The 22599-nt window shown below is 31.3% G+C and overlaps 4 protein-coding genes and 1 long non-coding RNA gene across 5 annotated transcripts; 3 read left to right on the forward strand and 2 right to left on the reverse strand.

Moving 5' to 3' along the window:
- Positions 1–525: 525 nt before the first annotated feature.
- On the reverse strand, positions 526–9044 carry LOC130653954 (ras-like protein RAS2). Its single transcript, XM_057456452.1, has 7 exons — positions 8686–9044; positions 4407–4429; positions 4186–4265; positions 3872–3922; positions 2928–3027; positions 1853–1929; positions 526–1187 (listed from the first exon to the last, which is right to left on the reverse strand). Exons 1-7 carry the CDS (start codon positions 8864–8866, stop codon positions 1121–1123), a joined length of 579 nt encoding a protein of 192 aa, XP_057312435.1. The 5' UTR covers positions 8867–9044; the 3' UTR covers positions 526–1120.
- Positions 6841–7569, forward strand: LOC130653957 (uncharacterized). Its single transcript, XR_008984310.1, has 2 exons — positions 6841–6936; positions 7162–7569. It is a non-coding gene; the product is annotated as an uncharacterized LOC130653957 (long non-coding RNA).
- A 138-nt stretch (positions 9045–9182) lies between the features above and the next one.
- On the forward strand, positions 9183–13607 carry LOC130653956 (BLOC-1-related complex subunit 6-like). Its single transcript, XM_057456453.1, has one exon. It carries the CDS (start codon positions 13096–13098, stop codon positions 13519–13521), a length of 426 nt encoding a protein of 141 aa, XP_057312436.1. The 5' UTR covers positions 9183–13095; the 3' UTR covers positions 13522–13607.
- On the reverse strand, positions 11297–12267 carry LOC130655799 (uncharacterized). The gene is made up of 2 exons (XM_057458599.1): positions 11734–12267; positions 11297–11683 (listed from the first exon to the last, which is right to left on the reverse strand). Exons 1-2 carry the CDS (start codon positions 12265–12267, stop codon positions 11297–11299), a joined length of 921 nt encoding a protein of 306 aa, XP_057314582.1.
- Positions 13608–14889: 1282 nt separating the features above from the next.
- LOC130653953 (uncharacterized) lies at positions 14890–19300 on the forward strand. Its single transcript, XM_057456451.1, has 7 exons — positions 14890–15137; positions 15298–15463; positions 15645–15741; positions 15864–15965; positions 17042–17144; positions 17669–17736; positions 18355–19300. Exons 1-7 carry the CDS (start codon positions 15059–15061, stop codon positions 18499–18501), a joined length of 762 nt encoding a protein of 253 aa, XP_057312434.1. The 5' UTR covers positions 14890–15058; the 3' UTR covers positions 18502–19300.
- Positions 19301–22599: the final 3299 nt, after the last annotated feature.

Here is a 22599-nt window from a genome sequence, read left to right on the forward strand (position 1 = left end):
TTATAAAACACAAAAATAAGCATCCTATATCTTTATAGGAGTATACTTTATAACAATGAGGCTGAGATTTCAGGTAAAATTTTTTAGTCTATTGTTAAGAACAACACTCCTTTTATGAACTCAAATATGAGAACTTGTTGGGAGAATTTTCAAGCTCTTTTTAAAAGACAAAGGTATTTTTACATAAAAAAAGGGGAAGATTTAAGGACATTTTCAGGTAACGCCAAGAGTGAAGAACAAATTATTTCTACACTCAAGTAGGATTTTAAAAATAAAAAAAGGTTACAAGCTATATAATTTTGTAAAAGGAAATTCGAGATTTGGTGAGAAAGTTGTTAAAAACTCTACTTTTGCAGTGAGGAGACATTTCAAATTTGAGCCGTGTAAGCCAGAATAAGAACACTGACCAGCATGGTTAGAGTTTTGATATTCTAAAAAGAGTATAAAAGATTTTGGGGATATCTCAAAAAGCACGGAAACAGATATACAGCAAAAGACCTTAAATTACAACTAAAAAGCATCACATGAAAGCACATGTTATTTTTCCCAGATACTCTCATTTCTATTTACAAAACAGCGGAAATATTAATTGGTAAAATATAATTCGGTGTAGAATATACATTAATCCCAACGAAGGAGAATTATTTAAAATTATGTTATAATTAAGCTCTATGGTGGAGATGATTTTTCTTCTGTTTTGAAACAAAACAACTTTTAAAACTTGGTGTTACCGTAAGTTAAATTGCAATAAAAAAGAAAATAGACAAGCAAACAAAGGTTATTGTACAAAAACTTTTGATCAAACGTTCCATTCGTGCGTGACAAATATATTATAAGAAACAGAAAAAAAATAACAAAGAACTGATATTAGAGGATAGCCTCTACTGTATGCTTTTTCTTATCTAAATCCTCCACTCTTCTAAATGAAGATTCACAATGCAAATATATAATCATACTTTTGGAAATATATAAAAAAAATTATCCATTTATATATGTTCAAAATCGTTCTCATGGACCTGCAGTACGATACCGCAGCAACAACATTTCACTCGATCATCTTCTTTTCCTTATAATAAAAAGTATCTATATTTTGTTTTACTGGATAATATAAATACACGCTTTATAGAATTGTGCACTTGGATTTTTTCTTTTTCTTCACTGGCTGATCAATAACTTCATTAGAACGCCTAAAATACAAAAAAACATAAGTGATATTGAAAAGCCCTTGCAAACCCAACGATTGTCGCAAGTTTTTTATAAGATACCCGGTCTTAAGTGTCAAATCTTACAAGAAAAAACATTTTTGACAGAAAAATGTATACGTCTGTTAAAATAGGCATATTTAAGGTGGGGATGAAAATTACTTGCTTTTAACTTTATTTTTAATATTTTACAGAAAACTAAAGTATTAGCAGGCAATTAATAGAAAAATTCTTCTTTCCTTATCTCTAAAGTTTCTTATACGGAAATTGCACACCGAAATTGTCATTTATTTTCCGAACCCAAATTTCCGAAATTTCGTACTTCGGTTTGGTAATCTGCTACTAATAAACAGTTTTCTTATAAAAAAAAAAAATGTAGCACATGGCACATTTTTTTTATTTCTTGCTCAATATACAATAAAACTTGTGTAGAAACATGACAATTTTTGACTTGCTTTTTCTTACGCCAATGTTTAAACAATATTATAGTATACGTGTCAAGCCTGAAATCAACACTAACGATATGTAAGTGGCAAATATCAAAAATTTTGTATTGCAAACATCATTAAAAAAAAGCGGTTTTATTGAAATTTGATTTGTAAGATATTAAAACCAGAACAACGAAAGAACAAGTTATATATGCACCATACCTAATAGCTCGAACTAAATCGTGAAACGCTGCGTCGACGTTAATTCGCTGTTTAGCACTAGACTCCAGGTAAGGAATCTAAAAATAAAATAAATTTAATTAAAAGATGATCAGAATTCAAATGGATTGCTCAGTTGTTGTATTTAAGGCTGCAAGTGATTGTAACATGAAGGATTGTATGAAAAACAATTGTATTACGTACAAATCAATCACTTAGATAGCAAATACATCGTTTTTAAAAATATACTGACTTTATCAGACTTTTAAGTTAGCAGGGACACTAAAATCTCTGCAGGAAGGCCCATCTCATTCACCTTTAAAATAACTAACAATATATTAACAACTCTTCCAAAGTAACTATTTTGTTTAACAAAATACGATTATGGCGAGCCAAACAGCAATCGGTTATGAATAGAGTCACTCTCTGTATTTTAACTGAACAAAATGATTCCTTGTAATGCAAACAGAAGCGGAAAAGGAAAAGCGAGGAATTTAGATTGCATAAAATTTAGAAACGATTTTAATATAATTAATTTTAATTGTTTGTTTACCAACATTATGTAAAATATTTATTAACTTATCTCAGGTTTGTTTAAGTTTACTTTTATGGTTAACAATAATTAAATTAAAATATTTTTTATTAAAAGTTATTTAACCTTGACAAAACCAGAATCTTTTAGCTGGTGCAGCACCATGAAAAGGTTAGACATGAAACTTGGCAAGGTTGTTGAATTTATTATTGCAAACTCATTACACGTGAAAAACAATATATTAAATTTTCTAATTGGAATCAGAAATAAAAGTCATTTTTTAATAATAGACACTTATTGAATGACTTTCTTTTGTGTCAGCAACAAAAAAGAGAAAAGCACTGAGTTTTTAAGACGGGTTTTTTAACAAAAATTGCTGATTTGATCCATGACCATAAATGAAAAAATTTTTATTTTATTTATCACCTCAAATTATTTTTTTTTAGATGCCACTCTCAAGTTAAAAAAAAGACATAAATTTATATCACCAAAAAGCGTGTGTAAAAAAATCTACACAACACAAATAATTGCAATACATTAACGTACCTTTAGTTTTCTACCTAATTCTTGTGCTTCTGCAGTTGAAACAGTTCGCTCATTCTCTAAATCTGACTTGTTACCCACTAGAATCATCGGGAATTCATCTCTAAAATTAAAAAAAATATACAGATTTTCTATAAATAAATTTAGAATTGCAAAAAATGTGATTTTAAATAAATATAAGTCAAAATTGTTTTTCTTTCACCTAAACAAGCATATATATTCTTGGTGAATGCAAGAGTTTGCAAGTGCCTCACACCTTAAGATTTAATGGAGAAGGAAATTTACGACTTTTGTAAGTAAACAATTTAAATTATTTATTTTAAAAGAAAATAAGTAACCTTAACAGGTTTTGTTAACATTCATTTTGCAAGTCATTAGAAGTGTTTTTGAACACCCCTAATGACTAGGAGAATGTTTGAGTTATTGCAGGTTTGACTTATTGATTTTTAATCAGAAAGTATTTAAAGTTGAAGGGGCATTTGAAAACACGTTGTTCAGAGGATGGCCAATGGTGGTGTCTGAAGAAAAAAATTCTAAATTCTATGATCCGAGAAACAGCTCTCCCAAAACTAATTCTTAACATCAATCGAAGATTTTAATGATTAAATTCAAATTATTCCATTGTTGCAAGCTTCGAAAAATAAAAAATAGAAATCCATATACAATAAATGATCTTTGACTAACTTTGTAGGCAGGTTTTAAGAAACGAATACATCAGCTAGGTAACAGAGAAAAGTTAAAAGTCATTAGGAAAATAGATGCCTGATTGAGAAACCCAATTGCAAATTGTCTGTCCCACAAACAAAATAAATACCATGGCTAACACCTTGACTTTATTTTCATTATTTATTAATATATTTTATATGTATTTTTACGATAATATTTAAAAATAAAAAATATTTTCCACCCTAAACTCATTATACCTAAACATAGAAAAAATAACTTACTTATCCTTCACTCGTAGGATTTGTGTGTGAAATCTTGGGATTTCATCAAAGCTAAATTCAATAAGCATAGTGAGTAACTAGAAATTTTTATCTTGGATACATAATGGGTACAGTAACTTAGGCTAGCAGTATGCCCAAAATTATATACTACTGTAATACTATTTGTTACTGGCATTTCAAATGTCAAAAATACAGTTACAAACTAACAGTAATCTTTACAAACTTTATAAAAAATGGTTAAATGGTAAATAAATCATTTGTTTATTCCCATTAAAAAATACTATACTATATTATCCATAAAAACAAATACAAACCTGGAACTATCTGTTACTGAAAACACTAATAAAAATCCTTCCCCAGTTCTCATATACTGTTCTCTCATTGCACTAAATTCCTAAAAAGCAATATTTTTATATAATTATCTTAGTAAAATCTGATTATTCAATATATTGTTAATGTATATCATATAACAAGCTAGCAAAACAATAATGCTACAGAAAATAAAAAAAGAATAAATATAGCATAAGGGAAATACCTCTTGACCAGCAGTATCCAAAACTAAAAATAAAAAGCATGTTAGTTAAAAACAAATACTAGAAATAAATACAATTAAACATAAATACATTTCTCCAGCATACAATCTAGTTAAGCTAATTATATCAAGTAATTAAAAATTAACCCTGTAACCTTTACACATTTGCAGCTACATAAATCAGAATTAATAAAAAGATTTTGTATGGTTGTAATGTAATGTTGTTATTAATAGTTTCTGATTTCACATTCAGGAATACAGTATAAAAGAGCAATACACAAAGTAATGAAATGCCATAAAACACAGTTTTGCTAAAATATATAAAGGAAGTGAAATTTAGGCAAAGTGAAATTCCACGCAACTGTTTACATGACATTTCGCTACTAGTTGAAGTTAATTTTGGGAAGGGGTTAGGCTTTAAAGGATCAAATATTTTGTATTTATTCAATCATGCACACATTTTTTTATGCCTAAAACAATAAAAACCCATGCATATAAACAGTCCTGAGAAACACACCGTGGATGAAAGTGACTGAAATCAGATTGAGTTTACTTTGGGTATCATGCAAATTGCCCCTTAAGTTTTTGTCAAAGTTTTGAATGCAGGACATTTACGCAAGCATTACAAATATTTGGTATTATTAAGTCACCCCACTAACCTTATTTTTTATCAGACTTTTTGATTTACATGGACGGCACTTGAAACACCAGACTTTGTTTTTTGATGGCCCAATATAACTGAAGTGTATGTTTTTTAATTTTACAAATTAATATTAAAATGTTATTTTTTTAATTTTACACACAGAACTATGTTTGCAGGCCATTATTTTGACAATAAATTTTTGATAGTCAAATACATAATGGGATGTAATTGAACTCCTGGATTTATTTGCTTGATATGCTCAAGTAGGGATGCAATTTCCCTGCATTGATACGAACATTTGACTTAGCATAGCCAGCTACATACAAATAAGGTAGACGTTGCAAATATCTGGTGTTAGATTCGTTAGAGTCAATTGATCCCTAAAAATATGGTCGGTCATACAAAAAACTCAAAAGTATGTAAAAAATTATATCCAAAGATCAAAGCATATCATTAAACTCAAATATTCAATGATAACATGCACATCTTAGTTAAATGGAGTTTTTAGACTTTGTTTTAAACTACTTCCCAGGACACTTGGCACTCAGAACCTGAATGTTTAAAATTGCAAAAAATTTGCAACTCGTTATTTGTGTCTGCCAAAAGTCAAAAGATGTGGATTTTTTTTCTTTTCCAAAATTTTCTATAGCGTAAATTAGAATATCATAGGTCAAGTTAGGCTAGGAATCCTTCACCTACTTTGGGAATACCCAATTAGTTTCAATGTCCTCTAATTTGTCTCAACTGATACTAGGTTAGGGTTTGTTGACAATTGGGTTTTGTTTGTATTTTTTGTCAATTTTTGTAATTCTGTTTTCTCCCCTCTGCAATAAAAATAATAGTTAGGCTCAGCCTCCAAACCAAGGATTCCATGTTCCAGGGATGCTTGTTTTGTCATAATTTCAAGTGATACTTGAACTATAATATACCAGTTCAAACCAAGCGTTGTTGTTACGTGTTTTAGTTTCTGTATTTGGAATGCACGGCCACCATTGATTGCAATACATAATCGGCGTATATTTGCAATACAACGAATTCCGTGGGTCAATGTTTTTCAAGCTCAATGTTTTGGTTGATTACTTTTCACAATTACAATGATGTGGAGACTAGGTGAAGTGAGGTCCTTTTTTGTCTGTTTCTTCGCACGAAGGGATCATTACACGGCTGTTTCGCTATGGTCAAACCAAAAATTAAACAAAATTAAGATGGCTTCCACAATTTTTTTGGAAATTTTGTATTTTTATCATTTTTTAAATTATTGAAACTTTTTTTGTGTTGTTTTAATTTTACTGAATTAAAAAGTATTAAAACGATCTACTTTTCCCCTTTTTAAATATATAAATATGTTATACATGTGTGTTATAAATTTCGAGTTATTTCGTCAAACAAAACACACAAAACTAAAAAAAAACATTATTTTTGGCGAAAGTATACCATCTTTCCAACCTTGTGCCAACGTCGCGCTACTAGCTATGGACTTGAAAATTGGTATGGGGGGCCTGGAAACATGGTTCTATTGGTCGGTACCGTGCACTGTTCGTCTCGCAAACTATAAACTACTTAAATTTTAAGTTAAAGTCTTCTTTAGGCGCTAAAAAAGAGGAGAAAAAGTTGCCAAAGTGGTGCACGGCGATTTGATGTAGTGTGATCCCTTTTCTGTCTAATTAAATAATTATCTAAACTTCTAAGCAAGTCACAGTGATGGCGTTTAATGTTTTGGTAGGTATGTTTTTTCCCAGCAAAATTACAGCAACCCGGTGTTTACTTTTGACTTGATTGCTCGACCCAGGAATCCTAATCCGAAACCGGGATTTTTTGAAAATGTTGGAATAAGCGAGACAACGGTGTCTTAGCAATTTTGAAGCTAGCTAAAGTTTGGCAGAGCACGAGGTAAGGGAAAAACAGTAAACTACTTTATTTTGCAGGGATTTTAATATTATTTTTTTGCTATAAGATCACCTTTGGTTTTAAGAAATTGTTTTATAGCTTGTAAAACTTCTTTTTTCTTCTGTTTTGTATTTTTCTGTAAAGAGTAGCTATTTTTTGGTCCTACAGTTTTGCATTTTGCATCGTGTTTTGTATTTAAGTCACTTAATACTTCTTTTTTATATTTAGTTAAGACTTTGGTGGGCTTTTTCAAGATAAAATTGTTGAAATCAAAGATGTTTATGGCTAGCTAGCTAATCTTGGCTTTATCACAAGATTGGGTGCTATTTTATACAATTTATAAAGAAACACAACATGATTGCTTTGTACATATTTAATGTATATAATAAACTATTTATGCACAACTTGAGTTATTTTCTACTAGCATGATAAACTAGAATGTTGAAACTGTCGACTCTGAATGACGTTTTATTTAATGTATGATGTCACATATTTGGCCTGAAAACCCTTAGGACCAAAAGTGACCCTTTGGACAATTTCGGACAGATAAATATTACATCTACATCATCTTTAATGGCCTCAGAATCCAAAGTAATGTTTTTTATTCAGTTAATAAACGAATTTTAAGCATACATTCAGGCTCTAAAGGTCGTTTTTCAAATAATTTTTCCCATTTGGCCCAAAAATAACCCTTTGGACAATTTCGGACAGACTAATCTGTCATCTACATCATCTTTAATGGCCTTAGAATCCAAAGTAATGTTTTTTATTCAGTTAATAAACAAACTTTAAGCATACATTGAGGCTCTAAAGGCCGTTTTTCACATAGGTCTCACATTTGGCCCAAAAATAACCCTTTGGACAATTTCGGACAGTAATAAAATAAATTAATTTTTATTCCAGATATTTAACCTAACCTTTGGACCATAAAAAACATGTTTCCTTAACTTTATTCTAGAGATATTGTGGAAGACATTGATCTAAATGATAATTTTTAAGTCATTTTTAGACATTTTGGCCTAAATATACCAATTTCGGACAGGTGTCCAAAAATTTTTTTCTTTTAATAATATGGACAATTTATCCAAGATTATTATTCTTTTTACAGAATATAAAAATTTTATTTCGTTCTTGAGATATCCTGTTTTGACTGAGAGGGTAATTCGAATTATTTTTTCGTAACATTTTTGTCCGCTTCGAAACAGCTGTGATTATGACTTTATTTATTATAAATATATGTCATTCAGAAGTTATCAATCTACACTCCATAATAGTTTAAAGCCTCAAAAATGTATCCATAGAAAGAAATGGGCTGAAAAAGACCTTTTTTCAACAAACTTCCTTTTTAAAGCCAGCAGGGCTTACCGGGAAAAATATAAACATTCAAAAAGGTCTAGCTATATATTGACCAAAGTGGATGCAAGTTTGTAAGACTGTAAAACTTCTAATACTGTTTAATCTATGAAGATACAGAAAACTACCTCCAAATTAGGAAACATGAGCAAAAACGGCAATATTTCTGGTACAGGGAATTTGATCCTTGGATCACAGCATGATTCCTGATTTGTAGGTTGAGTTTTATTTCTCATCTCTATTTCTTCTATCTTAAAGGGAATCTGCTTTACCCCTTTCCCTAACAACCAATTTGGCATTAGCAGAGTCAAAACCTATTAATTAATGGTGTCTTACAACTGTGCAGTTATATATATTAAACATTTCAATATTCCTTAATATAACTTAAGTGAAACTTACTGTCTAAATGTGCAACCCGATCATCTATTACACATTGTTTTCTATAGGAATCTTCGATCGTAGGATCATAATCTTGAACGAAATGTGATTGAATAAACTGGATTGTCAAGGCACTTTTTCCAACACCACCCCCTCCAACTACAACCAGTTTGTATTGTCTATCTAATTCGCCTCCAGCCATGTCTTAATAGAGGTTATGTCAAGTCTATCTTTTTATATAATTAATCAAAATGTCACAGCATTAGACAATAATGTGTGTAAACATTCCTTTTTTTAGCAGTAGAACACTCGTTACATCTAGCGTCGTCCTTGTGTGCCGCACCCCGCGGAATGGTTTATAAGAACTATGTTCACAATTGTAAGATATCACAACAAACTGATCTACGGTTATCTATAATGGTGGCGGTTATTTAAATCAAACGCTATCCCCCTGCACATAACAAAACAAAATTATAGGCATTTTGTCTGGGCCTCTCTTTGACATTTACGTCACAAGATCAGAGTTGTTCCCGAAGGTCCGCTGGGCTGGGACGACGGTTTCGATTTCATTGACTGTTGACTGTTTCTACTGGCATCATACACGCTTTTTCTTTTTTTTCTTTTGTATCTGGTATTTTGTTTGATTTATTTTTCCCTTTTGTCTTTGACTCTCATGTCCCACTCGCTTCTGTTGCCATTAGCTAAGTAGAATATTATTAATCATGGACACACTAACAAAATGTACAAAATCTCAACAACTTTTTACAAAGTACTTTTTAGGTAAAAAAAAGTGCAATGAGATATTTTTTGTAACAGAAGAGTGTATATATAATCAAAACAAGGTTACTAGAGGAGAATCTGCATAGATCTAAATGATTATTTAAGTAAAAAATTAATTATCAGTTTTATATTTTTAACTTTTGTGAAAATTTAAGCGTTAGACTGGCCGTTATAAAAATTATGTCATGTTTGCATTCTGAATCTCTTGCAAAAGTAACTTGGTCAGTTGATTGTTTTTTTCCTGGGATTTTCTGATATTCTTTCGGTCGGAATGTGGAGGGAAAACACAGACTTTTCATGGTCAAACTCTCATAGAAAAAGTTTTGATTAAACAAGAACTACAAGTATATATTTGAAGTATAGTAAAGCTAAATTAGCAGAAACTCAAAACTACACAATATGTCTTGTTCGAATTTACCCCGGTTTATGAAGAGCTTACTGCCTGAAGGCTGTGTTATGGCTATCCTAACAAATGAGGGCCTGACATTGGTTAAAAATTATCACATATTATTTACCAACCAGGAGAATGCAAAACTAAATTAGTTTTTAGGACCATATATATAAAAGAAATGAGCATCCCAATTACTGATCTGGTTTTTTATAACCTAAATAGGTCAGTCAGAGGACCCAAACATAACATATAATACAGTCCAAATATGTAAACTTCTGCATTCACACAACTTGGATGAATAATTACTTCCATAATCAGGGAAAATTATAAAACAACTTGGAAATATTGCATTCTTGTTGCCATTTTTAAGAAAGCGTTAACTTCCTCTCCAAAACGTGGATATGAAAAAAATGTAAACATACCTACGTATACAGTTATGAAGCAAACATGATTGTTCAGCGCTTTTGAAGAATTAATTGATAACACTGTTCTTGTAAATGGTGTTTTTGCTCAAGAGTGCAACTTTTTAAAAATGATTTATAGATCAAAAGAGAAATCCATATAATAATAGCCATCCTGTTTGTCTGTCTGTTTGCCTGTCTGTTGCATAAACACGCAGTGCTAAGTTATAGCTAGCTACACTGCTATATACTTAGTGCATAGAGGTGAGGACCATCAGTGTAGAACATTGTGACCTAAATTAATGTGCATTGTAAATAGAAAGCAAAAAGGTTTTTCTCCTGATGTTCCTCTTAAAAAAGATTATCGAAATAACAATATGTTGTATTATTGCACAAAGATTGTACTCATCCCTTACATGTACTATATTTAAGTGTGTTTGTTAATTTGAAAAAACAATGTGGTTCTTAATTGTTAGTGTTATAATCTCTCTCTCTCTCTCTCTTTCCTAGAACGTTCACATTGAAAATCTATATATTTTCATAAAAACAATGTTACAAAATTGCAAATTTTTTTAAAAGCTAACTACAGTGTTCTTCTTCCCCATTTCTTCAGCATATTTTTCATCTGCTTAAGCACACTCACCATTATAAATGCAGGTTTTTTAAAATAGCATGGGCATGTGATTTGAAAAGGTAAAATTTAGTAAAATGTTTTAGCTCTTTTTGGAGATACTAGATCAGAACGAGACTAATAATTAAGAAAAGGTGGGAGGTCCTTTAAATTTTCAGAAAATGATAAATATCTATGTAAGTGTGTATGTTAATCAATTATTACATACATTTCATAATAAATTTTTGTATAACTGTATTTTCATAGGTAATTATGACACCTCCAATCCAAAAAGACTCACATGAGGAATTTTATTTTTCTTTCTGATCCATTTTATTATAAATGAACTTGTATTTGTTTCTTAAATTCGTCTTATTTGGAATGATCTCATAGGAATGTGTGCCAAAAACCTTAGTTGTTTTATTTTTTATTATACTTACTTTGAATACTTTACTCGGCGAGTCCAATGCTCATCATGTCAATGATGCTGTTCGTGTTGGCCTTTAGAAACTGAACATAATTTGGTATCAGTGGCTCATCAGGAACAGTAGCAAGAAAGCAATCCAACTTTGACTTGAAACAGTCTATGCTGCAATCAGATAGGTTGCGTATTGCTTTTGGTAGACCATTAAACAATCGTACTCCTTGGACAGCCAAACTAGCACAACGAGTCTTATAAAATGGCCCTTTCTTCACTACAGGAACAACACATTTTCGACCCAAACGATCATTCGTGTACCATGTGATGCCTCCTTTCCCAGTTTCCTGACCAAAGTTTGGTACTATTTTTGCAATCACTTTCCAGATGTAAATTATGGCATACTGTTCTCTTCTTCTCTCCAGAGAATACAGATTCAAACTTTTTAGTACGTCCCAGTACGAAATACTTGAGTTCCAAGGATTTTTCTAGTAAAGTTTCTTTGCACCATTTCTATATCTTGTATTTGTCCTTTCATTAGTGGAGACCAAAACTGGGAACAATAGTCAAGGTGGAGAATAACTAATGATTTCCAAAGAGTCAACATCACGTTTTTTTCTCTGCTCTCGAATGTTCGTAATATCCATCCAGTTATCCTGTTTGCCTTTGATATAAGGTTTGAGATATGCTTATTAAATTTGCAATCATTCGACATTATAACTCCTAAGTCCTTCACAGTGATTTTTTTGTTAATCTTTTCTGACGTGTTACTTAGATATACAGAGAGTGGTTTCAAAAACTCAATCTTTCCATAACTTAGGTGCTCGAACTTACACCCATTGAGTTTCATATTATTTTCAGTTGTCCACTTATAAATTATATTTATAAGACAGTGGAGTTTAAAGGTGTCCATGAGGCCATTAATCTCTTTCAGAATTTGTGTGTCGTCTGCAAAGCTGGATGCTAAAGAATATTTTAAGTTCTGATTAATATCACCAACCATGATTAGAAAAAGCAGTGGTCCAAGAACAGACCCTGTGGAACCCCTGATCCAACGTTAGCGGGTATAGATTTTACACCATTGACATAAACATGTTGTATTCTGTCTTTAAGGAATGATTTAATCCATTTTATCAGTTTGTCATTTAAACCAAGTTGCTTCAGTTTAGCAAATAAGATGGAGTGGTCCACTTTGTCAAATGCCTTGTTAAAATCTAAGTAAATGGTATCTACATTTGAACCGCTTTCAAGAAAGGATAGGATTGTATCATAATGGGTCAGTAGCTGTGATAAACAAGAACGACCTTCTCTAAAACCATGTTGTGAGTTGTTAAAGAGATTGTACTGTACAAGATGATCAACTATGTTCTTTTTTAAAACTTTTTCAAATATTTTAACGGCATGTGAAGTCAAGGCGACTGGTCGATAGTAGTCACCTTGGTCGCCTCCTTTGAAAATGGGGGCAATGTTTGCAGTCCTCAAAAGCAGAGGTGTTACACCTGTGTTAAGAAGTTTGACCAAAACATAAGAAGTGGAGTTGCCACAGCATTCTTACAATTTTTAAGAAATATAGCAGGCCACCATCTGGGCCAGAAGCTGAGTTAGCAGATAGAGTGTTAATTGCTTCAATTATGTCATTATTGTAACAATAACAAAGTCAGTTAAAGTCACATAAAAGTAACTGCTTTTATTTTGTGTGTTTTTTGCACTTTTAAGATTTAAATTTAAACTCTAGCAAACTATTTCAGACTGAGCTCAAAATAATACAGTATAGTTAAAAAATGCCGCTATTAGTTTATATTGATGTACAGTTTATTTCAGCATTATCAGCATGAACTCATCTCCTCGGTCGCACTCCCCAATAAGTTATGTGTCAAGCTCATCAGAAGAAGAACATGAAAACAAAAACTTAATAAATGAAACCTTGCAAAATACTAAAATTCCACCTGTTGATCCATTAGTGTTAACTGATTTGGAAGAACAAGCAAAGTACACTAGTAAAAGTCTATCCAAATTAATGGCTTATCTTACAAAGCATTTAAGTGACATTAGCAATGTTACGAATGAAACAGTTTCCATATATGACCAGACAATACAACATACTCAAGCAGAAGTGGAAAAAAATATTCATGCTATGTATGGTTTGATTGCAAAATGTGAAGAACTTGATCGTAAAATGAAACCAGTAACAGAACTTGCAAATCAGGTGTCATACTTAAATAGAATGCTAGATGAATTTGAACACCTATGCAAGTGATAGTATAAATGTTAATAATTATATTGTATTTATATTGTAGTTTTTCTTACGGATTTTTTATTTTGTGATTTGTCTGTTAGTGTCAATTTTTATGCTTTACTGTTTAACAATCCTTTCTTCAATATGTTTAGACATTGCAATAATGCCAGAATTATTGATAGAGAACATTTCTAGTTTCAAAGGTCTATAATAATCATGGTGAAAAAATTTTGCAGCGACAAATAAAGTGAAATTTGCCATTAATTTAAAATTAATATCCACTGTCATATATACGTTTCCTTCTTTTATGCTAAAAATCAAAACTAAAATAAAGCAGCATAGAATACTAAACTTATACTTCCTTAACTTATGATCTTGTAAGTATTACAAATTAAAAACATAACTAGTATATACCATATATTTGTATAAGTTAGTCAGAATAATGGTTTCACAGACAAAACACAAACGTTTTTATTGCATGTCTAACACTACTTGTAAACTTCGAAATTTGTGAATATTATATTTTTGTTCTTTAAAATAGTGTTTAATAACAAGATGTTTTGGAATCTATACCATACGAGGTTTTAAACTAGGATATTTTATTAAGCTTATTCATATTGGAATTTTTGGGTATCTAATATCCTAAGGTAAAGAGAGTTCGGCTGTTTTAATGAAACTTGATAGAAATATAGTACAGTATTAAATATAATGATATGTAGAAATAAAATATTTTTGATGTTACCAATTTTGCTATGACATCACTTTTGTGAGATATATTTTCTCTGTTGACTATTATGAGCCAGGTTTATGAGTGAATTTTATTTGCTAGATGATTCCTAAGTTCAGCCTTATAATATTACCATAATGCAGGGAGTGAGTAAAAACAATGCTCAAAAGATCAGTATTTTTTCGCTTGGATCTTAATTTTTTTTGAAAATAAATTGTGGAGTTAGTTACAAATCTAACCCAACTAAACCATTATTTAAGGAGTTGTAATGAGAAATGTGAATTGGTGGAATCATGCTCCCTTTTAATAATAAAAAGTATATCACAATCTGTTAACATGACCAGCATTTCAACAAATTCAACCTTTGGTGAAAGAACTTTTATATTTTCATAATATATGAATTTGTAGCAACAGCATTTAACAATGAATCAAGTGAATGCTTTTACCTTTTTATACTTGTCGAATACATATTTAAAATTTGTTTTCTGTTCTGTAATTTTCTACCTAAAGAGCTTTTGCATGTTTTTATAATTTAGTAAAAATAAAATTTTGAAAAAATGTGTCAAAAGGTAAACTATTGTTTCTTTTTTGTCAATTAATTTTCTTGATTACTTTAGAAAATTTCTTCCAAATTTAGAGTCCTTAAAAATTTTCTATGGTGAGATATGTTGAAGTATAAATGCGGTGTAGCAAAAGTTGTACAACAATTTTTTAAAAAAACTGTTTGTTCCCAAGATTTTTTTGTTTGAAGATTTTAGGATGTATATAATTATGTTGTATAAATTTTATTGCCTGCTAGGACATTTTCTTTAAGAAACTGTGAAGAAAGTGATGTCATTCACTATAAATATTACTTATTCATGGCCTGATGACACTACCTTGGGTTCCACAAATAAAAATTATACTCAAAGTATGGAACTTAAGTATTTATTCACTGTTTTGGTCAATTCAGTTGTATAATAATTATGCATTAATAGAGTGGGAATAATACGGATGACTAAAAATCCTTTAAATTGATGAAAAAATTGAAATTATGATTGTAACCCTAATTATCCTATCTCTTTTTACAGAAACAAAAACCAACACAATGTCAATATATTATGCACTGATATCACGTGAGTCAACGGTTTTAGTGGATTACACTGAACATTCAGGAAATTTTCAGCAAATCACCATGGCCATACTTCAAAATATTGACACAAAGAAGGACACAATGTGTTCTTATTCGTCTGGAGAGTAGGTCATGTATTATTTCAGGTCCAAGGAGAATTTGACTAAATTGTTATCAATTCTATATAGAATTCTATGATTATGGAAAGCACTGCTTTTATTTTCTTTTTCACAATTAACATTATTCTGTGAATGTGTTACAAAATTATAGAAAATACTTGCTTTAAATTTTAATCTTATTTTTTAGGTTTATATTTCATGTTGTTGTTAGCTCTGGCTTGGTTTATTTATGTATGGCAGATGAATCAATGGGCAAATCTTTACCATATGCCTACTTACATAAGGTACTATTTTGCATCAATTAGTTTTTTATGATTAGTTTATTTATTTGTTTATTTGTTTGTTATTATTTCTGGTAATTGAAAAAAATATTTCACTAATTTTTGTTTCCATTTATAATGTTTAGATAAAAACTCAGTTTGAATCGAGTACCTTGTTTGAACGAGCAATGCATTGCAATGCTTATGAGTTGAAAAGAGATTTCACTCCAGTTCTTGGTCAGCACCTAGTAAGAACTATTTACTCTGGTATTAATTTGAATAATTTGATTAAATTTAAAAGCAAGAAAATATCACAGAATTTCTGCAAATATGTTAAAGTTAATATTATTTATACATTAATATTATGTGATATTAGCTAAAACCACCATCGTTTAATTATTATATTTTTATGCAGGATGATATTGCATATCTGTAACCTTGAGTTCATTATAAGACACTGTAAATAATATATTACTGTTCAATCGAGTTGGGATTAAAACGAAAGTGAATTATTCAAATGGATAAACAATAAGAGTTGTAAAAATATTGAAACAGTAACATATATAGTTTAAAAAACTGATCTAAAAAAAACTGCCGACGTTCACACTAGATTTATTTTAAAGTCAAAACTTCTTTTTTGTCCCTACATTGTTCAAAACATAATGCAGAAGTACGAAGAAAACACGCAGAAATATGTTAGCTTTCTGTGATCTCACATAAATCTAATACTGAAGGGATAAATTTCGACTCACTGATTTAAAAAGCAGAGTCAAAACTATATCATTTTTCTCTGAGATTTCTTAAAGATGGATGAAATAGGATAACAAGAAGGTTTTAAAGAGCAGAAATTCCAAGGTCATATACATTATATACAAGTTTAATTTCTTTGCAAACGTGCTGATAAAAATATACACTATACTTTTACAGGGCTATTTGTGTTTGTGTTGGACTCAAGTTCCAACTGAATGCCATTGAAACAGCCTAATGTTTTGTTATGCTGACATTTAGGAGTGTCCTTGCCCTTTCGTGAACAAATAAGTTAACTAAAAATGCTATGGGACCAGTCGTTGGCCTGTGAAAAAATCTATGAGTTTGCCTTTCGTACTTAACCAGTCCGCAGATTTTCACCCATCGTACATATCTCGTGGTTCCTTACCACAAAGTATCATTTCAACTACCATTTTGAACAGAAGACGGTATTAATATTAGAGATTAAAACACCCAATTGTAAGGTATTACAAGAAAGACAAATTATATCAAATTTAGGTGTGAAATTTAGTGCAATAACCATTCTTCCAACTTCAATCTTTTTGTTTCATTTTAGCGCAAGTTTAACAAAGGAGATGTAGATGATGCAAGCACAAGTAAAATCAGAAACCTACAACGAGATGTAGATGAGGTGAAAACAGTGATGACTCAAAATATAAGTACCTACTTTTAATATTTACTTAGCCCTTGTGAGTGTTATTACGCGAGTTGCATGCACAGAGTTATTACAGGGAAAGTAAAAGCCTGAAATCTCTGTTTAATTGTTTTTGAGGTTTGATTGCAATAGTGTTAGATCTTGCTGCAGAAATTTTGTCAATTCACACGCAGTTAGTAAACATCCCCCCGGATTGTTGTCATTTTCACGTTTCTTGACTTGACCTTTACTTACTGCTTGTTTGGTCTTTGCTTTTACTTATTACCATTTTATCAACAATAAAATAGACATTCTAAAAAAGCGAGCGACATTTAAGCCACTAGTACAAAATTTCCTAACACTGATTACTTTTTACAGACCTGATCTGTCATGACAGGAGATAGAATTAAATGCGTGAATACGGAAGTAACTTAAACTGTTGAAACTGATCGCCGTATATGTCGACTTGAAGCTAGTTCATCATAAATGTTTTGCTACTAATAACAAACGTTAAAATCTTGTAAACGTATATAAATCCTTTCTGTTTAGAAAAAATATTCGACAGGGGTGACAAATTGGACATACTTGTCGACAAAACTGAAGACCTCTCAAAATCGGTATGTTTTATTTTTAAGAAATTCATCTACAATATACTACCGATTATTTAAATCTTACTTATCGTACAGTCAAATGCTCTAGCTCAAATATTAGAATTCTTATTTAGCAGTTGTATTTGTCATGTTTGGTTTGGACCAGGAGGCCACTAAAATCTTTGACTTTTGGAGTTATCAGAGGCTTGACTGTGATTTTTAGGAGAAGGTATAAGTGGTTTGAGGGAGAATATCAAACATTTCGGGTACTTGAAGTTCGAGTTGAGGGTTTTAATTATCTAAATTACGCTGTGTAATAAAGTCGGAGGTGTTTTTAGTTTTGTATTACTCGAAGTCAACACTGTAGGCATTAGGGTGTAACTGGCGGTATACGCAGTCCTTTTAGTGGATTCGTACTCACTGGCTTTCTTGTTACAGTGTAACTGCAGCCGTTGAGGTTACAACCACATATAAAAGCATGAGTAAGCCTCATATGGGAGGACATAAGAAACCAAGAGAAAAACTCAATAAAAAATAAATAAATCAGGACATTCAAATCGAAAAAAGAACGCGTTTAAATCTAGGTTCTGTTTCGCCTATGTTGAAAAGTTCTTGTTAACTAATTTCCTGTTTTATTCTTTATAGTCTGAATCATTCGCCAAATCGTCACGTCGTCTTAAAAACAAGGCATGGTGGGAAAATAAAAAGTTGTGTGTTATTATGGTTGTTGTAATTTTGGCTATAATTGGTATCATTACAATCGTTGTTCTCGTCGAAGAGAATGTGATATAAGAAGAATGGTGTCGTGTAATGAATCGCGAGTATATTATATATTATATATGTATGAAAAAGGCCTTCACGCGAAACCATTATGAGTTATCAATTTTGCAGATGATGTTTATATGAATTCACAGCAAGAACATTCTTTGGTTTGTGTAGACGTTTGCAGTAAAAATTTCAATATTTATCGATCCTTTTTAGTGTTCCTTATATTTCTATTCTGTTTCTAGTTGATTCTGGAGACAAAATTGTCGGCAAATTGTAGACTCGTGTTTCATTTTCTTTTCTCGCAAACAACCTGGTACATAGGCCTCCACTTGAAATAAGGGCATATCTTAAGTATAAACTTGTTTGATCTTGTTTTAACAGTTTGAGTGCAAAGCATTCGTATCTTTTTTAAAATTGTGCAATTTCAAGTGTTTCAAGTGTCATTTTTCTTGTTATATTTTGTTTCCGACATCTTTTAGTGTAAACAGGGTTTTAAGTTCCTGCAATTAAACTTCTTCGTTTTTTTGCTAAACTGAGCATGGAAACGAATAGCTGAATGTTATGTAATGGCAGCGCACAGCTTAGAAAATTATGTTTATAGTAGTGTAATTAAGGGCATGTAGGAGGAGGCAAATATTCTGGTCTGCTCTTTAACCTAAAATCATTTAGAGGACTGTTAGTAAATATATTTAAACGGACTAGCATATTTTCTTAAATATTTTTTTGTGCATTTCTTTTCAGAATATTTTATAGTTGTATATATCCTATCGTTAAGTAAAATTCTATTACGTCACTTTATAAGAAATAAAATCGAAAGATAAAATTTATTATTTTTTATGTTTCCCCATTTTTTTGTTTTTCTCGTGACACGAAAAAAAGAAGAAAATAAATGAATTGAACCTACCACAAAACATTTAAAAAAATATTTTTATTGTTCTTGAAAGTTACAAACACTTCCATTATGGCTCAAGTTAGTGGGAAAAGGTTGAGTCGTGGCGGTGGCTATGGTCTGGAGATTCCTGTAATTTATTGCTTTCATGCGACAAGAAAAGTTGATCAACTGGTAAAGAAGATCAATAAATCTATAAAAAGTGAGCTAGATTGTGAAGTTTCAAAGGGTTTAAAATAAATATTTGAAAAAATATTCATTTTTCTCTATTTATGTTTGCTGGCTCCCGATATTCTGGACCGTCTGCTAATTGAATTTCCGCGCCCGAAGGCATAGGAAATTCTTTAAAACCGTCGTTTTTTTCTTTCGAAGCATTTTTTGAGAAAAAATCGACCCTTGAGTTTCACGTTCATCTGAGAGGAGGATAGTATTGGTATAACTGACTAACTAACTAACCCTGTCTAATGGTCAATTGCAACGTCACAGATTTAAACTTCGTACCCAAGCTCCCTAAGTACAGGTCAAAATTTGGCAGAGTTAACAAAAAAAGTATGCTGAACATAATGGTAACATTATAATTTTGATTTTTGTCACCTAAATGTCGCTTTAGGCCAAAATTGGTCCAAAAATTAAAACTACTTTATATTCGACAAAAATTGGCACAGTTAATAAAAAAAGTATGCTGAACATGATGGTCACATCAAAATTTTGATTTTTTGTCAACTAAATCCCGTTTAAGACCATAAACGTTTCAATCGCAAGACTTTCAACCATGAATGATAGGCTGTACTTTTGTTAGCAATTTCTTTTAAAATGTGAATTTATTATGACACGTTTCGTTTTGTTTGCGTTTGTTGTAAGATATAATGTCACTTGTGTGCTTTATCTCCAGAGCTTCATGCACCAAACCTCTTCGATGTTTGGCACGATAACACAACAAATTAGCAGGTTGTTATCAAATATTTTGGTAGCGAGCGGAAATTCTTATAGCCCCCTTAGAGCTTCTTGTTAGAAATACAAAAAATGTTGTCCGCTAATTAGAGTGTTCGCTATTTAGAAAGTTTTTTATGAGACTTTTCTGCTGATAAGAGGTATCCCCGCCTTTTAGAGTGTCCTAATTGGAGGAATACTGTATTCCGCATACATCAATTTTAGCGAAGCAATCGTTCAGTTCATTCCTTAAAGTGTTGCATTGTGTGCTTAAGAGAAATATGTTGTCTTTTTGCAAGATGTTCATTGACGAACATCTTGCAAAAAGTCAAGGTAGAATTATAAAAAATAAGCACCTGGCTCACAATATGGAGTTTCTTATAAAAAAAGTAACGTTTAGAAGCAGCATTCTAAATGAAGACCAAATTCGCGTGGTTGCAAGCTCAGTTCGGCTGGTGCGACAATAGAAATCAAATGTTTTTATCATGTTTTTTGTCGTATAAATATGACTTTTTAGTGCAGGAAAAGTCTTGCTGTAAAATATTAGTGTTTCTATTATATCCCTGTTATATGCCCTATTTAGTTGTTTTAAGACAGTGTGGTCAACACAGCTCTTAAACCGTCTGGCTCTTCATTCATATGGAGTAACCTCTTCCGATTTTCAATCAATAAATCTTTTCATTGCCTTTAACCCTCATCGTGTAATTTCCTTCGTTCCCGCCTAATCCATTTTTTTTTCATTTTACCTGAGGGAGAGTGGTGATTTAGTAAGCAGGCTCCTGCGGTCATCGTAATATCATTTTTCGTGTGTACGGAGCACTGTTTTTTTTGTCAGTGAATGGTTTCGTGAATTTGACTTACTGACTGGGAAAGGAGGAGTGCATGCTTACCTCCTTGTTAATACCATTGGTGACAATAATTTTTTTTATCACTTAAATACTGTTTTGGGGCCAAAATCACTTAAAAAAGAATGAATATGATTTTTTAAGTTGGTAGTAAACAAAAAAGCATGCTAAGGCCAAAATTGGTCTAAGAAATAAAACTTCTTTGTTTTCGACAGAATTTGCCACAGTGAACAAAAAAAGCACTAAACATGATGATGGCACTAATAAATTGTTTTTTACACCAGATTTAATAAATTTATGCCCAAAATTTCTCAAAAGTAAAACTGCTTTATCTCGACAAATTTGGCATAGTAAACAAAAAATGGCATGCTGAAATGATAATCGAAATTTTGTATTTGGGTTACGTAAAACATACCATTGTAGGCCAAAGGGTAACTATTTCATGCTTTTACATTCCAATAACTTTTTCTCCAAACTAGGCCAGGAATTAAAGTTAATTTTTCATCCTTGTCCCAAGGGTTTGTTGCATAAAGCCGCTGGCGCTTACTTGACAGCTAAACATTTTTTTTCCCGCCGGCTCGATGTCAAAAAGGTAAAAGACCCTGGGGACGAGGTTGTTCATTTTTACGAGTATTCACAAATCTTCTGTTACTCGGTAATTTTCCCTACGGCTACAGCATTACATTGATTTTCTTACAATTTTGTTCTAATAAAAGTCGTTATTAACAAGGTGTTTTTTTCAAGTCGCGTCGTTTATGTTCTAATTTACAACTAGACATTGTAAAAAACTTAAAATATCAAACTCCAATCGATCCAGTCTAACAAAAAGGACTAATAATCGTCGTTCATTATACGAAAACAAGTGAGGTTACAGCTAATAAGCGTAGTTTAATGTCCAAGTACGAATTAAGGTTGTATTTTATAAATTGAAGAGCCTAACCTCGTTTCCGGAGGGCATTTTGCCCTTTTGATGAGTTTTATAGCGCCGAAAAATTGTTGGCCGCCAAGAGAACCTGAGACGAGGATGTGAAAAAAACAGGACCCAGGACGATAGTTCTTGTAAAGTTCTCTTATTTAGCAGAATATGCTGCATATGGAACAACATTCGGTTAAAAATAACAATTTTTTTCCTAAATTAAGAAAATTTTCAGGGACGAAAATTTTTACCGACAAAATAAAGGATCGACGGATTTTTCACCGATAAGGTATTTGCTATTAGCGGGAAAGTTTTTCTTTAACCATGTTCAACTTTTTCTTTTTGAAAATTTTCATTTTTTTTATTTTTTATGGTCAAAATCATGCAAACTTTTAATTCTTTAGAGAAAAATATGTGTTCCTTTTATTCTTTTTGAGTCATAAAAACCCGAATTCTCATAATTTTCTTCTTTTATTCCTGGCATGTCATTTCTTTTCTTTATAACTATGGTTTCATCATAGTCATAGTCATCATCGTGATGC

Source organism: Hydractinia symbiolongicarpus, chromosome 8, assembly GCF_029227915.1.
Source record: "Hydractinia symbiolongicarpus strain clone_291-10 chromosome 8, HSymV2.1, whole genome shotgun sequence".
Taxonomy (NCBI): domain Eukaryota; kingdom Metazoa; phylum Cnidaria; class Hydrozoa; order Anthoathecata; family Hydractiniidae; genus Hydractinia; species Hydractinia symbiolongicarpus.

Bases quoted from the DNA above. Each gene is read 5' to 3' on its own strand.
- LOC130653954 (XM_057456452.1), bottom strand. From the start codon at position 8,866: ATGGCTGGAGGCGAATTAGATAGACAATACAAACTGGTTGTAGTTGGA. The intron at 3,028-3,871 runs GTAAGTTATTTT...TTTTAATTTTAG, and splicing joins ATCCTACGAGTGAAGGATAA to AGATGAATTCCCGATGATTC. The intron at 1,930-2,927 runs GTACGTTAATGT...TTTTATTTTTAG, and splicing joins AATTAGGTAGAAAACTAAAG to ATTCCTTACCTGGAGTCTAG.
- LOC130655799 (XM_057458599.1), bottom strand. From the start codon at position 12,267: ATGGTTGGTGATATTAATCAGAACTTAAAATATTCTTTAGCATCCAGC. The intron at 11,684-11,733 runs GTATTTCGTACT...TATTCTCTGGAG, and splicing joins GAAAAATCCTTGGAACTCAA to AGAAGAAGAGAACAGTATGC.
- LOC130653956 (XM_057456453.1), top strand. From the start codon at position 13,096: ATGAACTCATCTCCTCGGTCGCACTCCCCAATAAGTTATGTGTCAAGC.
- LOC130653953 (XM_057456451.1), top strand. From the start codon at position 15,059: ATGTCATTCACTATAAATATTACTTATTCATGGCCTGATGACACTACC. The intron at 17,145-17,668 runs GTACCTACTTTT...CTTTCTGTTTAG, and splicing joins AGTGATGACTCAAAATATAA to AAAAAATATTCGACAGGGGT. The intron at 17,737-18,354 runs GTATGTTTTATT...TATTCTTTATAG, and splicing joins CTGAAGACCTCTCAAAATCG to TCTGAATCATTCGCCAAATC.